The 16153-nt window shown below is 42.3% G+C and overlaps 2 protein-coding genes across 2 annotated transcripts; one reads left to right on the forward strand and one right to left on the reverse strand.

Annotated features, from left to right (window-relative positions):
• Positions 1-2893: 2893 nt before the first annotated feature.
• LOC123484532 (NF-kappa-B inhibitor zeta-like) lies at positions 2894-10020 on the forward strand. The gene is made up of 10 exons (XM_045214995.1): positions 2894-2901; positions 3044-3068; positions 4168-4288; positions 5101-5192; positions 5445-5546; positions 7633-7696; positions 7885-8057; positions 8289-8399; positions 8894-9061; positions 9718-10020. Exons 1-10 carry the CDS (start codon positions 2894-2896, stop codon positions 9769-9771), a joined length of 918 nt encoding a protein of 305 aa, XP_045070930.1. The 3' UTR covers positions 9772-10020.
• Positions 10021-12242: 2222 nt separating this feature from the next.
• Positions 12243-16153, reverse strand: LOC123484533 (gastrula zinc finger protein XlCGF7.1-like). The gene is made up of 2 exons (XM_045214996.1): positions 15706-16153; positions 12243-12436 (listed from the first exon to the last, which is right to left on the reverse strand). Exons 1-2 carry the CDS (start codon positions 16151-16153, stop codon positions 12243-12245), a joined length of 642 nt encoding a protein of 213 aa, XP_045070931.1.

Consider the following 16153-nt stretch of genomic DNA (forward strand, 5'->3'; position numbering starts at 1 on the left):
AGGAAAACAACCTCTCCCTCCATGTGGGCAAGACAAAGGAGCCTATCGTGGACTACATGTAATTAAGGGCCGAACACGCCCACATTCACATCGACAGGGCTGTAGTAGAGCAGGTCGAGAGCTTCAAGTTCCTCGGTGTCCACATCACTAAGGACCAGCATGGTCCAAACACACTAACACAGTCGTGAAGAGGGCACGACAACGCCTCTTCCCCCTCAGGAGGCTGAAAAGATTTGGCATGGGCCCTCAGATCCTTAAAAAGTTCTACAGCTTCACCATTGAGAGCATCTTGACTGGCTGCATCACCACTTGTTATGACAACTGCTCGGCATCCGACCACAAGGCGCTACAGAGGGTAGTGCGTACGGCCCAGTACCTCACTGGTGCCAAACTCCCTGCCATCCAGGACCTCTATACCAGGCGGTGTCAGAGGAAGGCCCTAAAAATTGTCAAAGACTACAGCCACCCAAGTCATAGACTGTTCTCTCTGCTACAACACGGCAAACGGTACCGGAGTGCCAAGTCTGTGACCAGAAGGCACCTGAACAGCTTTCACCCCAAGCCATATGACTGCTGAACATTTAATAAAATGGCTTCCCGGACAATTTACATTGACTTCCTTTATTATTTATTTATCTTAATTGTTTTGCACTGACTCCCTTGTACTGACTCTATGCACACTCACTAGATTCTACCCACATACTCACGCATACTAGACTGACACTCCAACACACACACACACACACACACACACACACACACACACACACACACACACACACACACACACACACACACACACACACACACACACACACACACACACTACAATGGCTCACATACACAAAACACACACACATGCATATTGACGCCACACACACACACACACACACACTCACACATAGTCACACTTCACATACACTGCTACTACTCTGTTTATTATATATCCTGATTGCCTAGTCACCTTTACCCCTACCCACATGTACATACTGTATTACCTCAATTACCTCAACTACCTCGTACCCCTGCACATATTGACTCAGTACTGGTACTCCTTGTATATAGCCTCAATATTGTTTTTATTGTGTTACTATTTCCTTTTTTATTAAGCAAATATTTGTCTTACTTTTTTAAATCTGCACTATTGGGAATGGGCTCATGAGTAAGCATTTCACTGTAAAGTCTACACCTGTTCTATTCGGTGCATGTGACCAATACAATTATATTTCATTTGAACTGACACTTTTTTTCAATTATTTTCTTTGGTCTAGCCTACATCTTTGTAAGCCTGCGCTACACTGGTGTCAGATGTGATATGGCGACTTTGATGGACAACAAAGATTGTATTGTATTTATGAGGCTCTGTTCTGGTATGACCTACTTTGTAGGACGTCCTCGGGCAGATCTGGAACGCGCCCGATGTGTAATTCATGTAGGCTACAAGCGCTCAAGGTACAGTTGTCACATGCTCCAATCGGGAACTCCATTAGAACTCTTGATAGTGCATACATCGTGATCTAGCTGTGAGCACAACATGATCATCGACAGAATTATCGAGAACGGTTGGAGTCTTGTGAATCCAGGGACTGCTGAGACGAGCCCGGTGTATTTGGGGTCTTTTTACCAGGATACCTCACCTGCAACGGAGCTCAACATCTCTCTCTGTGCGCCAAACGATTTGGATGGCTGGGGCAAAATTGGGAGCCCGACTCCGTCAACAGAAGACAGCGGCACAAACGGTAAAATAAAATAAAACCCTTACTTTTAGAAATTAATATACATATTTGTAATTGTTGTTAAAAACTTTTCCTCTAAGCAAGCTATTGTGTTAAGAATGATAGCGAGGGTACTTTATATTATCAGATAATAATTAATGAAGTTACTTCCTTATTAGCCTACTCCTGGAACACGGAAAAGAACACTGCATTAGTGACACGGAGTTTAGGATTAGTGATCATGGGTAGACCCAAAATCATATTTAGACCTATAATAGCACTGTGCAATGGAAGAACAAGATAGATTTGATAAATTGTGCTATTTGAACGGCAGAGGCAAACAAACAGTTACTGTCATTTGGTGAATGTTGTAGATTACAGTGTGAATTTGACAGTGGTGTAAAGTACTTAAGTGAAAATACTTTAAAGTACTACTTAAGTAGTTTTGGGGGGTATCTGTATTTTACTATTTATATTTTTGACAACTTTTACTTTTACTTCACTACATTCCTAAAGAAAATAATGTACTTTTTACTCCATACATTTTCCCTGACACCCAAAAGTACTGTTACATTTTGAATGGCTAGCAGGACAGGAAAATGGTCACGTTCATGCACTTATCAAGAGAACATCCCTGGTAATCTTGATTGCCTCTGATCTGGCAGACTCACTAAACACAAATGCTTTGTTTGTAAATGATGTCTGAGTGTTGGAGTGTGTAAATAATAAAAAACTAGAAAATGGTGCCGTCTGGTTTGCTTAATATAGGGAATTTGAAATTATTTATAATTTTACTTTCAATAATTAAGTATATTTTAGCAATTACATGTACGTTTGTGCTTGAACTTGGCAGGCAGAGTTCCCAGGAACTGTATTCATGTATCCTAACACTATAGATATATCATACAGCAAGGGCTTTCTGCAAATTAAAATTGTATGTATTGCTGAGTGCACCTTTAACAACAACTTCAACGCAACCACTTTTGCCTAAATACCAAATTAATCAAAAGGAGTGTTTATTTCAAACTTGCCTTGGGATCAAAGATTCTCATTGATGGTATTTATACCTGTTTCAGAGTGTTCCATGAGTGAGGTGCGGTCTTTTGGACGTTTCCAAGGTGTGCGGGTGAAGAATACAGTGAAAGAACTCATCATGCAGAAGCGCCTTAGCAACCAAAATGTACAGGTCAATGAAATGATTTATGTTATGTTATTGTTCTGCTAACTTGTGTAAATATTATGGTTATAAAATCTTACATATTGTCATATTACATATTTAGCTTACATCTGTCCATATTCTCATGATCTCTGTTTTTCTTAATGTCCAGCAACACTCTGAGGGAGAATACACAGGTAATATTACAATTTTATCGACACACATTTCCCAGAAACACTGTACATACAGTACATTATAATATGATGTGCAAATGTTTTTTTTGTTCGTTATCATGTAGAATTGACCTTCCTTCTCCAAGGGCATAAGAGGACTGCAGACTTCAGCTTGATAACCGATTCACCTACTAAAAGACTTGCTACTGCAAAGGCAATCCAGGTAATTGTATGATTTTGGTTATAATGTTATTTTAATTGAATCCCCTTGAACTTTTCCCACGATTCTTTGTGTTCAGGCTAGTGGTGATTTCATGGACCCAGGCTAAATAAATCCAGGGAAATTCCTCTGGTTTAGCTAATGAAGAACTAGTGAAAACCACAAAGTCTCTTGCATGTCATGTTGTTATAGCTACAAACTATATTGGGTGATATGGCCGACCACTTCAATCCATAACCCAGTTCCATTTCTCCTTTTCTGTGTAGTCTGATGTCACTTCACTTGCTCAGTTACCCTCCGGGTAAACCCCATTGAGACTCGGGGAGTTACCGCCTCCACCCTGAGGGCCATTCCAGAACTCAAAATGAGGAATGGAGTTTGGCAATGTCATCATGCATATAGATGATTATGTTTTGCATGTGTGTCTCATGTAGAGTCTGCTGTTTTGGAGGGAACTTAACTACAAATATTAGTCTTCCTTATTGTTCACCTTTTCATGAAAGGAAATGTACTTAAAGACAATCCCAATCAGCAGTTGAAACAATAACAAATCGTTCTAAAACACTGAGGGATGGGGCTGGAGAAATGTAACCACTGTCAAATTCATAGACAGAGCTATGGATGTAAGGACTGACCATCCATGATATCAACGTTATAGTTTAACCATGTTTTGAGGCTATATAGTGTTTGTTTACATTTAGTTTGTTTACAAACATTGGAATAACACAAACTTTTATTTTGGGTTCTGATGGAGTGTGACAGTTGAACTAAGCTCATGAGGCATTTATAAGTTATATTCTTCAAGTATCAATGGGTACATACCATTAATTTATAAGTTCAAAAACGGATGTATCAACTGCAGATTACCCGTTTTTAAGTATGTATCATCCACTTCTCTTTCAGACTTTGAGCCCTCCAGAGGGAAGCACACTGGACATTGACTTCATGGACCTTGGATATGAGTCCATGAAATCAGAGACCTCCTTACAAGAGACCACCCCTGACCCCTTCAGCCTCATCGACTGTCAGTCCCTCTACCCTCAAAATCACCTGCCACATGCTCCACATGCAATGGGAAACTCCTATGTCTCCCAGCCTTTCATAGCCCCGCTAACCCCAAGGGGGGTTTGGCCATTGGCTCAGTTTGCTGAAGGGGAGCCGATGACCTTCTTTCAATGGCAGATACAACAGGAAGAGGGAGAAGTTGTCAGGGCTCAACCCCCAGATGCTCACAAGCCAGGATAGTGATGGAGACACGTCAGTTTGTGTAGTATTCATCAACCCGTTGTATACATTTGCCTTTTATAGATCTAAGCAACTATGCATACTCAACTCAGTTATCTTTTTAACCCAGTGGCCTCCAACTCTGGTCCTGGGGAGGTACGGGTATGCAGGGTTTTGTTCCAGCCTAGCACAGTGTTTGAACATAAACCTGCCACACCCTGTAGCTCTCTAGGAACAGGAATGTTAGTGACCACTGTTCTAATCCATCATGTGACCTATGCTTGCCAGAAATGTACACTCTTAGAAAAAAAGGTGCTATCTAGAACCTAAAAGGGGTCTTTGGCTGTCCCCATATGACAAACCTTTGAAGAACCCTTTCAGGTTCCATAAAGAACCATTTTGGTTCCAAGTAGAACCATTTTGGGTTCCATGTAGAACCCTTTCCACAGAGGGTTCTACATGGAACCCAAAAGGGTTCTATATGGAACCAGAAAGGGTTTTACCTGGAACCTAAAAGGGTTCTCCTATGGGGAGAGCCAAAGAACCCTTTTCGAACCCTTTTATCTTAGTGTAGATTGTTTTATCTCTGCGTTGCCAGATTCTTACACATAGCTGTGGCACAGGGCAGAAGGGCTCTAGCTTTTGTGCTGGCCAGCAAGATGGCTAACGTCGGCATGCTGGATATGAAGGAGCACAATGGCCAGGTGAGGAATTACATCCTCACGCCCAATTCTAAATGGACACCTAGCCCCAGAGACTTCTGCTACACACACACTAGTGCCTAGGAGCTGTGGCTCTGGGTTGGTTTGGAATTGGGCACAAGGGGTGCAATAATCACAGTTGGAATCATATCATCTGAAAAGGAGGATTTTCGACATTTGATCTTTCTTGTCTTTTTCTTTTTTGTACCCAGAGTGCCCTTCAGTTGAGCGTTGCAGCCAATCAACATCTGATAGTGCAGGACCTGTTGGCCCAGGGGGCTCAGATCAACACCGCTGACTGCTGGGGCCGCTCCTCTGCATGTGTGTGCAGAGAAGGGCCACGCGCTCACTCTCCAGGTCAGCCCCTTTGACTTTCCCACTGTGGCACATACTAAGAGTGTGATGTGATGTGAATAGGGCTCTGTATTTTATCTGACCACGTGATGTTCTAGCCTTGTAACTTGTATTGCACACCTTATCTTTGAGGCATCACTGCAGGCAGTCAACCTTAGCAGTTAGATAGTTAAGTCAGGGAAGTGTCATGCCCATAGACCAGTGTAGGCAACACAGTGACTAAGGTCTGGTTTCAGTGATGGAGTGTTTTGGCATAGAGGAACTACGTCACTGCTTACGTCACCACTTTATCAGCCTGAATAAAATTCTTAAATAGTAGCTAGCAAGATGGAGATCACGGAGGTCATTTTTAATGAGTGCATTTCGCAAGTGGCTAGTTTGCATCAACTACCTTAACTAAAACCACTGCAAAAGTTTTGCCTGCATACTTTGGTTTTGAATCATGATGTTATGGCATGTCTCCCTCATGATTTGTGGGGCGAGTCCCCAGAGGTATTTTTGCCCTTATCAACGTAGGCAGTGGCCTAGTTCCTCAATGCCAAAAGAGTCCGTCATTGAAACCACACACTAGTCACTGTGTTGCCGAGGGTCGGGTTTTCCAGACTAAAGTGAGCATACCTCATCACACAGAGACTATGGTTTGAAAGGTCTGAAGAAAGGTCTGAAAACATGATGATTGTTGAACACAATCTCTGTTTCTCTTATTATTATTATTATTATTATTATTATTATTATTATTATTATTATTATTATACACAAGGCTTGATGACTTTAATCAATGTCTTGGCGCTAGAGGAAGGAAATAGTTGTTTTCAGGGAAACACTGAGCTGTAGGGGGGTGTGTGTGTGTTCTCTCTTTTAATAACACTGGTTGCCAATCACAGCAAACAAACTCTAACGTTTTTACCAGGAGCCTTGTGTTTGTTAATGTATTAATAGTGCCTTGCAATATCTTCCATTCTCCACTATGGGATCAGAGAGTTGTTTCCTCACTCTGAAGAAATAAGTCACTAAAAAAGGCTAGGTTTATGATCGCCCTGAATAATGATCAGTTTATGACTTCAACAGATGACTTGAACATAGTCTAATCTGATACAGTATGTTATCTGGACTGTGCAACCTTGGCTTTCAGGTTGTTTTACCCCGCAAAGTTTCAAGAAGTAAAACCACAGGTTGGTTGTCAATGGTCGATTGTTTTAGACTTACAGTATATGTTAATAAGGCAGGATGGTTTGCGCCCCTGCACACCAAATATAGAGTGGTTATGCAAAACACTATAGGGAACTCTGGTGCCGTGTGCACCATCTGAACAGATCTGTCAGCAACTTTGTGATGCCATTTTGATAAGAATCTATGCAAATTTGGCTAATGACTCAATGAATGGATTTATAGGTTTCACTGAAACTTTACCACCTTGATTATCTGTGATAAACTGTCTGCCCTTTTCAGTCTTTATCTTTTAGTTGGAAGTTTGTCCCACTGTTTTTAGGACGTTCCTCCTGAATGTTTTCCTGTGTCCCATGGCGACAGTTGTTCTGTATCGGGTTAGATCTCAGGCAGTGACTTCCTCATCACCTCATAACAGATATCTAGGACAGACAGCCAATCATAGAGCATTTCCTCAAAACAACACTGGGGAAAAAAATCCCCCTTTCTTTGAAAAACTGGTTTAACAACAGATGTGCTTCTGATAAGAGGTCATGGCAAATGCACTCCCAGCCCATCAAACATTAACCGTCAACAGAACATGACACGCTAAAGCTCCCAATCATTAACACCTGTTAATCTGTTACTCATCTGGTCCTGGCTGACTCTCACAACAGTTCTTGTTGTCGGATACTAATGCATTAAGGAAGAACAGGAGCTGCTGATAAATGGCTGGCATCTAGTTAGCTCTTTTAGATCTCTAGAACTACACATTGACACTGTCGTCGTTAGCGAGGATGTTTTACTCTGACTAGTTAATTCCACAGTTGTACCTTAGCACAAGTGTGTGTTTCAATTGAAATGAAAAGTTATTCCTGTTATACCCATTTGCCCTTTATCCCTCTGTTGAACATTTTCCTTCACACACTCTCTCTTTCCGTAGACCATCCGAAGAGCTCTGAAGGGTAAAGGTCAGGAGCTTAATGTGGAAGAAGTCAACTATGATGGTGAGTCAGGGTTGCTCAGATCTATGACCTGTCAGAGTTGCTCAGAATCTGCTATATAATAGAACAGGTGAGGCTACCTGTGACTCAACCCAAGGCTGAGTCACAAACTACGACAGTCAACATTATTTAACCGTCATAATGGCAAAATAAATACTACCTCCCCAATGCCCCGTTCTGCTTTTCTCCAGGCCTAACACCTCTTCAGACAGCGGTCCTGTCTCACAATGCTGTTGTCCAGGAGTTGGGTCGTATGGCGGCGACCCCCCAGTCCCCTGGGGTGGTGGAGTTGATGCAGAGAAGGAAGCTACTGCGGGAGTGTGTCAACACACTGCTGCTCATGGGAGCCTCCTGTGCAACTAAGGTGAGTTTGAAAAGCCTTGTCCCAGATCTGTTTGCTGCCTTGCCAACTCCAACCTAGCCAACTCCTATGGTCTTTGGAGTTGGCAAGGCATCATAAACAGATCTGGAACCAGGCTAGAGGTTGAGCGTCTTTCATTTATCATTTTTGCGTATCATTCTTTGGCAGCGTAGCCCATTCCATACAGTCTGATACAGCTCAGTGTTTGACTGTACCTGTGTCTTTTTCCAACAGGATCATAAAAGTGGTCGCACCTCCCTGCACATGGCTTCTCAGGAGGCCAATGTGGAGCTCTTACGCATCTTCCTCGACCAGCCAGACTCTCTTTCTATTGTCAATGTCAAGGTGAGATACTGCTTCAGTACCTAATGTCAAGGTGAGATACTGCTACAGTACCTAATGTCAAGGTGAGATACTGCTACAGTACCTAATGTCAAGGTGAGATACTGCTACAGTACCTAATGTCAAGGTGAGATACTGCTACAGTACCTAATGTCAAGGTGAGATACTGCTACAGTACCTAATGTCAAGGTGAGATACTGCTACAGTACCTAATGTCAAGGTGAGATACTGCTACAGTACCTAATGTCAAGGTGAGATACAGCTACAGTACCTAATGTCAAGGTGAGATACAGCTACAGTACCTAATGTCAAGGTGAGATACTGCTACAGTACCTAATGTCAAGGTGAGGTCTCGCCTCTCTGGAAAACAAACTTATATGATAACCAATCAGCGTGCTGGCTCAAATTCTGAGTTGACAAACAAAGTGTTTTCATTGTTCTTGGTCATCAGGAGGTAAGTTAACTAAACCCTCTAACATGAGTTCTGTCTCAACCAGGCATTCAGTGGAAACACAGCGCTGCACTTTGCCAGTTCTGTGCATGGTCGGGTGACTCAGGTGGATGCTGTGAAGCTGCTGATGAGGAGAGGGGCCGACCCCAGCTACAAGAACCTGGAGAATGAGCAGCCTGCCCAGCTGGTGCCTGAAGGGCCCGTCGGAGACCAGGTGAATAATGCCCCAAAAAAGTTTCTTCGGCTGTCCCCATAGGATAACCCTTTTTGGTTCCAGACAGAACCCTTTTTGGGTTCCATGTAGAACCCTCTGTAGAAAGGGCTCTACATGGAACCCAAAAGGGTTCTACCTGGAACCAAAAGGGTTCTTCAAAGGGTTCTCCTATGGGGACAGCCGAAGAACCCCTTTAGGTTCTAGATAGCACCCTTTTTTTCTAAGAGTGTAGTGTAAGCACATCCAGGAACTTGCAGGTGCAGGGCACAAAAAGTACAGCATGATTCTACATTATAAAAATAAAAAATTATGCCATTTCCTGGAAATAATATAAGATACCAGCACACGGTTGAACCCTCCCACTGTGTGAGCATTTAAGTGTTCTGGTATCTATCTTTCAGGTGAATATTCCCATGTCATTGTTTTATTATAATGTAATCATTCTTTAACGAGGCAAGTCGATTGAGAACCTTTTGTCACTTACTATTAAGGCCTGGTTAATACGCAAACACAGAGACACAGTAAAAACAGAACATGAAGAATACACAAGAGTTCAAGTGTTAGACTGGCAGACATTCAACACACACACACACACACGCTTCAACAAGATGGGACTGTTTTGCAATAATGTACCTCTGATTGATTGTTTCCCTTAGGTGCTGCGTATCCTGAAGGGGAAAGGCTACCAGGCCCAGTCTGCTGCCCAGTAGGGTGCAGGATGGGATCTACTGTCCAGAAACACTGTCAGTCAGACAGTCCATTCTATGTAGAAATCATTTGCCATCGTATGTATGGCAGATGTCAGTTGTTTCAATGAAACAGTGAATGTTGTTCGCTACGGTGTAGTGTATTTTGAGGTAACCATGTTATCTTCTACCTTAAAAGGGCAATCTGCAGTTGCTACATCCATTTTTGGACTTATAAATTAATTAATATGTACCCATTGATTCTTGGAGAATATAACTTATAAATGCCTCATGACCTTAGTTCAACTGTCATACCCCATCAGAACCCAAAATGTAAACAAACACTATATAGCTTCAAAAATATGGTTAAAACTATAATGTTGATATCATGGATGGTCAGTCCTTACATCCATAGCTGTGTCAATGAATTTGAGAGTGGTAACATTTCTCCAGCCGCACCCCCTCAGCTTTTTACCGAATTGGGGGGAGTACGCTTTGTTCTTGTTTCAACAGCTGATTGCCGCTTTAAGGAATGACACCTGAAGGGGTTTTTCACCTGAAGGTGTCAATTATACCACTTTGGGTTAAGTCACAGGTCGACTCACCTGTAATGCCAGTGTGAAACACCTTGAGCTGGAATGTGCATTGTATGAAAACTAAGGTGTGAATATTTGTATTGTAGAGTAAGTAGTTGCAGCATTGCAATGATATGTCTTCAAGTAAGGGGTTAAGGGATAACTAATAGATCTTTAGTAATTTAGCGTTAAGTCTTGTTTCTAAATAGGTATAACTGTTCTTAGTAATGTGTAGTAACAGTGTAATGTATCTAGGGCTTGACCACATAGTAACAGTGTAATGTATCTAGGGCTTGACCACATAGTAACAGTGTAATGTATCTAGGGCTTGACCACATAGTAACAGTGTAATGTGTCTAGGGGTTGACCACATAGTAACAGTGTAATGTATCCAGGGGTTGACCACATAGTAACAGTGTAATGTATCCAGGGGTTGACCACATAGTAACAGTGTAATGTATCTAGGGGTTGACCACATAGTAACAGTGTAATGTATCTAGGGCTTGACCACATAGTAACAGTGTAATGTATCTAGGGGTTGACCACATAATAACAGTGTAATATATCTAGGGGTTGACCACATAGTAACAGTGTAATGTATCTAGGGGTTGACCACATAGTAACAGTGTAATGTATCTAGGGGTTGACCACATAGTAACAGTGTAATGTATCTAGGGGTTGACCACATAGTAACAGTGTAATGTATCTAGGGGTTGACCACATAGTAACAGTGTAATGTATCTAGGGGTTGACCACATAGTAACAGTGTAATGTATCTAGGGCTTGACCACATAGTAACATATATTATGGGATGGTAGGAGCATGGGTGTATTGCCTTATTATATTTTATTAATTTTAAATGTCTTTTCATTTACTTTATAAATAAATGAAAATTAACCATGAGTTGGCTGGTGTCACAAATAATTAAGGCATATCATGTGTCATTGAGTATGCTAAATATCTATGGTTATGTCATTGATTTCCTGCATATTTTGCATACTTTTCTTTAGTACCAATCTCAATTATATACTGTCCCGTGGAGATGAGATGAAATGTTAGTACAATATTTAGATTTGTAATTTGTTTAATTGATCTCTTTTGGAATGTAAATATAGGATTATTCATGAATTATCACCAAATTTGTTAACAATAAATACAATTGATCTCCAGTGCATTTGATATAACTATGCTGCCTGACATCATTCCTTTGTAAGGGTATATTATAACCACCAGCTGTCATAGGTGTGGTCCTCTGTAGCTCAGCTGGTAGAGCACGGCGCTTGTAACGCCAAGGTAGTGGGTTCGATCCCCGGGACCACCCATACACACAAAAAATAAAATAAAATAAAAAAATGTATGCACGCATGACTGTAAGTTGCTTTGGATAAAAGCGTCTGCTAAATGGCATATTATTATTAAGAAGAATGCCAACACACTGGTATAATTTAGGAAGGGTTTTATCAATGCAGAGAAGCAAATATTCAACTGAATTACAGACAGGACATAAATTGAAGAGGCATTATTAAGTTAAAAGTTACCCATCAGTCAACTATTTTATAATGAACTGTTTCACCAAGAAACGTAGAGGCCGCGGACGTTGTGTTTGGCACGACGTAGAAAATCAGGAGACAGAAATGGCTTTAGGTCTATTCGATAACAATATACTACAGTGATACCACACACAAATCATATTCTTGATTAACTCAAGATGAATCAGGAAAAGTCACATGATCTCTGTCAATCTACCTCAACCAGCAGGGAGACTGCTTCCCCCCTCCCATCTGTAGGCAGAACGTTCTGCTGCTCTAGTCTCTGGAAGTCATTGAATTCCAATTCAGAATCTTGGTGATGGGAGCCCATTGTTATTTCAAGGGCAGAATTCTATTGAGATGTCCATCCATGGGCAATTGTTGATGCTGGCTACAATGCTGCTGTTAACAGCTCAGCCGAGTGTTTCTGTAGGTGCCTGTTGAGGTGTGTGCGGCGGGTGTAGCTCTTGTCACAGTGAGGGCAGGGGTATGGACGCACCCCAGAGTGGGTCAACAGGTGCTTCTTCAGATCAAACTTCCTCTTCAGGCTCTTCCCACACTCTGGACAAGAGAACGGCTTCTCACCTGAGGGACGGGACAGTATTTAGATTAGGACTATAAATCAAGGTTACTTCAGATGAGTTATTTCCAGATTACACAGAAGAACTACGATTAAATCATTTGTTTTATTATTATCAATCACAAATGTATAAACTAGGGCTGTCAAAAATAGCGCGTTAACGACGTTAATTAGTTGTTTGCTGTTAATTACGTCAATTTTTTTAACGCATTTCACGCATGCGCAGTGTGACAAATTATTCAGGTCAGGAAAGTGGTTGGGAGCTAGAGGCGAGATGGAGCAAGGTGAGCAAAGTGGGCCTATTGACGGATTCAAATATAAAAAGAATGATGATGGTACAGTTAACAAGTACAAGGTTATTTGCAAGATTTGTAAGAAGGAGTTTCAATTTCACCGGAGCTGTTCAAGCTTGAAGTACCATGTCAACGCCAAACATGCGTTTGCTGGGCCGTCAGATTCAGCAAGTGGTTTGCGCCAGACCACGCTGAATGTTTGCAGGCAATTAACAAAATCAACCTCAGATAATTTGACCAACACAATAGCAAAATGGATTGCAAAGGATTGTAGACCCATTAGCATTGTAGAAGACTCAGGTTTCCTTGATGTTTTGCAAGTGGCGTCTCAAGACTCATTCTATAAGCCACCGTCAAGAGCCACAGTTATGAAGAAAATCCACGAGCTCTATGAAAACGAAAAAGAAAAAAGGAAAGAGGTCTTGGCTCAAGTAAATCATATCGCCCTGACAGGAGACCATTGGACATCAGTGAGTAACAACAATTACCTCGGAGTAACTGCACATTTAATCAGTGACACGTGGGAACTGAAGTCTTTTGCGCTGACTATATTAAAAACTGAGGAGCGTCATTTTGCGGAGGCTTGTAAAGAACAGTTCCTGTCTGTTGCACGTGAGTGGGACATCGAGGGCAAGACTACAACCATTGGGACTGACAGTGCACGCAACATGGTTGCCGCAATTCGACTTACACGCTATGAACACATGAACTGTGTCGCTCACATGGTGCAGAGAAGTGTCACAGTGAGTCTTGCTGACAGCGGACTCACTGAAAATTATGTATCTGTGTCCTGTTATTTATCTTTTGGTATGCATTTCAGAAAAAAAATGGTTAGGATTCAGGTGTAATTGCAAATAGTGATTAATCATGATTAATCCACTGAAAATTCTGATTAATTTGATTAAAAATTTTAATCATTTGACAGCCCTAGTATAAACGTATTGCATATGTAAGTCGCTCTGGATAAGAGCGTCTGCTAAATGACGTAAATGTAAATGTAAATATGTCCTGCATCACATATTCTTGGACAAATGACAACGACAGTGTATCATCATCCATAGACACCAAATAGTTGTATATCAACGGCCCCCTTAAAGGGATACTTCGGGATGTTGGGCCTGTATCTACAGTGCATTGGGAAAGCTTTCAGACCCCTTGACTTTTTCCACATTTTGTTACTTTACAGCCGTATTCTAAAAATGATTAAATTGTGTTTTTTCCTCATTAATCTACACACAGTACCCCATAATGACAAAGCAAAAACAGGTTTGTAGACATTTTTACACATTTATAAAACAAAAACTACTGAAATATCACATTTGCATAAGTATTCAGACCCTTTACTCAGTACTTTGTTGAAGCACCTTTGGCAGCGATTACAGCATTGAGTCTGTCAGGTTGGATGGGGAGCATCGCTGCAGAGCTATTTTCAGGTCTCTCCAGAGATGTTCGATTGGGTTCAAGTCTGGGCTCTGGCTGGGCCACTTAAGGACATTCAGAGACTTGTCCCGAAGCCACTCCTGTGTTGTCTTGGCTGTGCGCTTAGGGTCGTTGTCCTGTTGGAAGGTGAAAGTTCGCCCCAGTATGAGGTCCTGAGCACTCTGGAGCAGGCTTTCATCAAGGATCTCTCTGTACTTTGCTTTATTCATCTTTCCCTCGATCCCGACTAGTCTCCCAGTCCCTGTTGCTGAAAAACATCCCCACAGCACGATGCTGTGACCACCATGCTTCACCGTAGGGATGGTGCCTGGTTTTCTCCAGATGTGACGCTTGACATTCAGACCAAAGAGTTCAATCTTGGTTTCATCAGACCAGTCCTTTAGGTGCCTTTTGGCAAACTCCAAGCGGGCTGTCATGTGCCTTTTACTGAGGAGTGGCTTCCATCTGGCCACTCTACCATAAAGGCCTGATTGGTGGAGTGCTGCAGAGATGGTTGTCCTTCTAGAAGGTTCTCCCATCTCCACAGAGGAACTCTGGAGCTCTGTCAGAATGACCATCGGGTTCTTGGTCACCTCCCTGACTAAGGCCCTTCTCCCCCGATTGCTCAGTTTGGCCGGGCGGCCAGCTCTAGGAAGAGTCTTGGTGGTTCCAAACTTCTTCTATTTAAGAATGATGGAGGCCACTGTGTTCTTGGGGACCTTCAATGCTGCAGAAATGTTTTGGTACCCTTTCCCAGATCTGTGCCTCTACACAATCCTGTCTCAGAGCTCTACGGACAATTCCTTCAACCTCATGGCTTGGTTTTTACTCTGACATGCACTGTCAACTGTGGGACCTTATATAGACAGGTGTGTGCCTTTCCAAATCATGTCCAATCAATTGAATTTACCACAGGTGGACTCCAATCAAGTTGTAGAAACATCTCAAGGATGATCAATGGAAACAGGATGCACCTGAGCTCAATTTTGAGTCTCATAGCAAAGGGTCTGAATGCTTATGTAAATAAGGTATTTCTGCTATTTATTTTTAAGACATTTCCCAAAATAAATAAAAACCTGTTTTCGCTTTATCATAAATGGGGTAATGTGTGTAGATTGATGAAGAAGAAAAAATAATTTAATCAATTTTAGAATAAGCCTGTAACGTAACAAAATGTGGAAAAAGGGAAGGGGTCTGAATACTTTCCTAATGCACTGTACTTCCCCAGAGTCAGATGAACTCGTGGATACCATTGTTATGTCTCTGTGTCCAGTATGAAGGAAGTTAGAGATAGTTTTGTGAGCCAATGCTAACTAGCATTAGTGAAATGACTGGAAGTCTATGGGTATCTACTAGCATGCTAGAGCATACCCATAGACTTCCACTCACTGCGTTAAAACTAGTTAGCAATTGCGATAGTGCTAGTTAGCAACTTCCTTCAAACTGCACGCAGAGACATAAAAATGGTATCCACGAGTTCATCTGACTCTGGGGAAGTAGATAAAGGGCCTCATTGCCAACATCCCCAACTATCCCTTTAACTACATGCTCCTGGTCCTGACCTGAGTGTGTCTTCATGTGTTCTGTCAGGTGACAGGATATGGAGAATGTCTTCCCACAGTCAACACAGCTGTAAGGTCTCTCCCCTGTGTGACAGCGCATGTGTTTCTGCAGGTCCCCACCTGAGGGCCATGCCTTGCCGCACACCTCACACACGTACGGCCTCTCGCCCGTGTGCCGCCGTACGTGCACATTCAACCCGGCGAGCGCCGTAAAGCGTTTCCCGCAGTAGGAGCAGTGGAAGGGCTTCTCGCCTGTGTGGATCCGGAGGTGTCCCTCCATGCCGTCTTTGGTCCGGAAGCGTTTGCCGCAGCGGGCGCAGAGGAAGGGCTTCTCCTCCGAGTGGGTTCTGAGGTGAGACTGGAGGGACCCCAGAGTAGTGAAGCTCTTCTCACACTGGTCACATTGATGAGGTCTGTCCACAATATGGCTTCTCTGGTGGATCCTCAT

This window comes from Coregonus clupeaformis, unplaced genomic scaffold (genome assembly GCF_020615455.1).
Source record: "Coregonus clupeaformis isolate EN_2021a unplaced genomic scaffold, ASM2061545v1 scaf0348, whole genome shotgun sequence".
In the NCBI taxonomy this organism is placed as follows: Eukaryota; Metazoa; Chordata; class Actinopteri; order Salmoniformes; family Salmonidae; genus Coregonus; species Coregonus clupeaformis.

Coding starts and splice junctions, on each gene's coding strand:
- LOC123484532 (XM_045214995.1), top strand. Junction 5,193..5,444: donor TGAAGGAGCACAATGGCCAG/GTGAGGAATTAC, acceptor AACATCTGATAG/TGCAGGACCTGTTGGCCCAG. Junction 8,400..8,893: donor TTTCTATTGTCAATGTCAAG/GTGAGATACTGC, acceptor TGTCTCAACCAG/GCATTCAGTGGAAACACAGC.
- LOC123484533 (XM_045214996.1), bottom strand. CDS start 16,153: ATGAGGATCCACCAGAGAAGCCATATTGTGGACAGACCTCATCAATGT. Junction 12,437..15,705: donor ACACATGAAGACACACTCAG/GTCAGGACCAGG, acceptor CCCGTCCCTCAG/GTGAGAAGCCGTTCTCTTGT.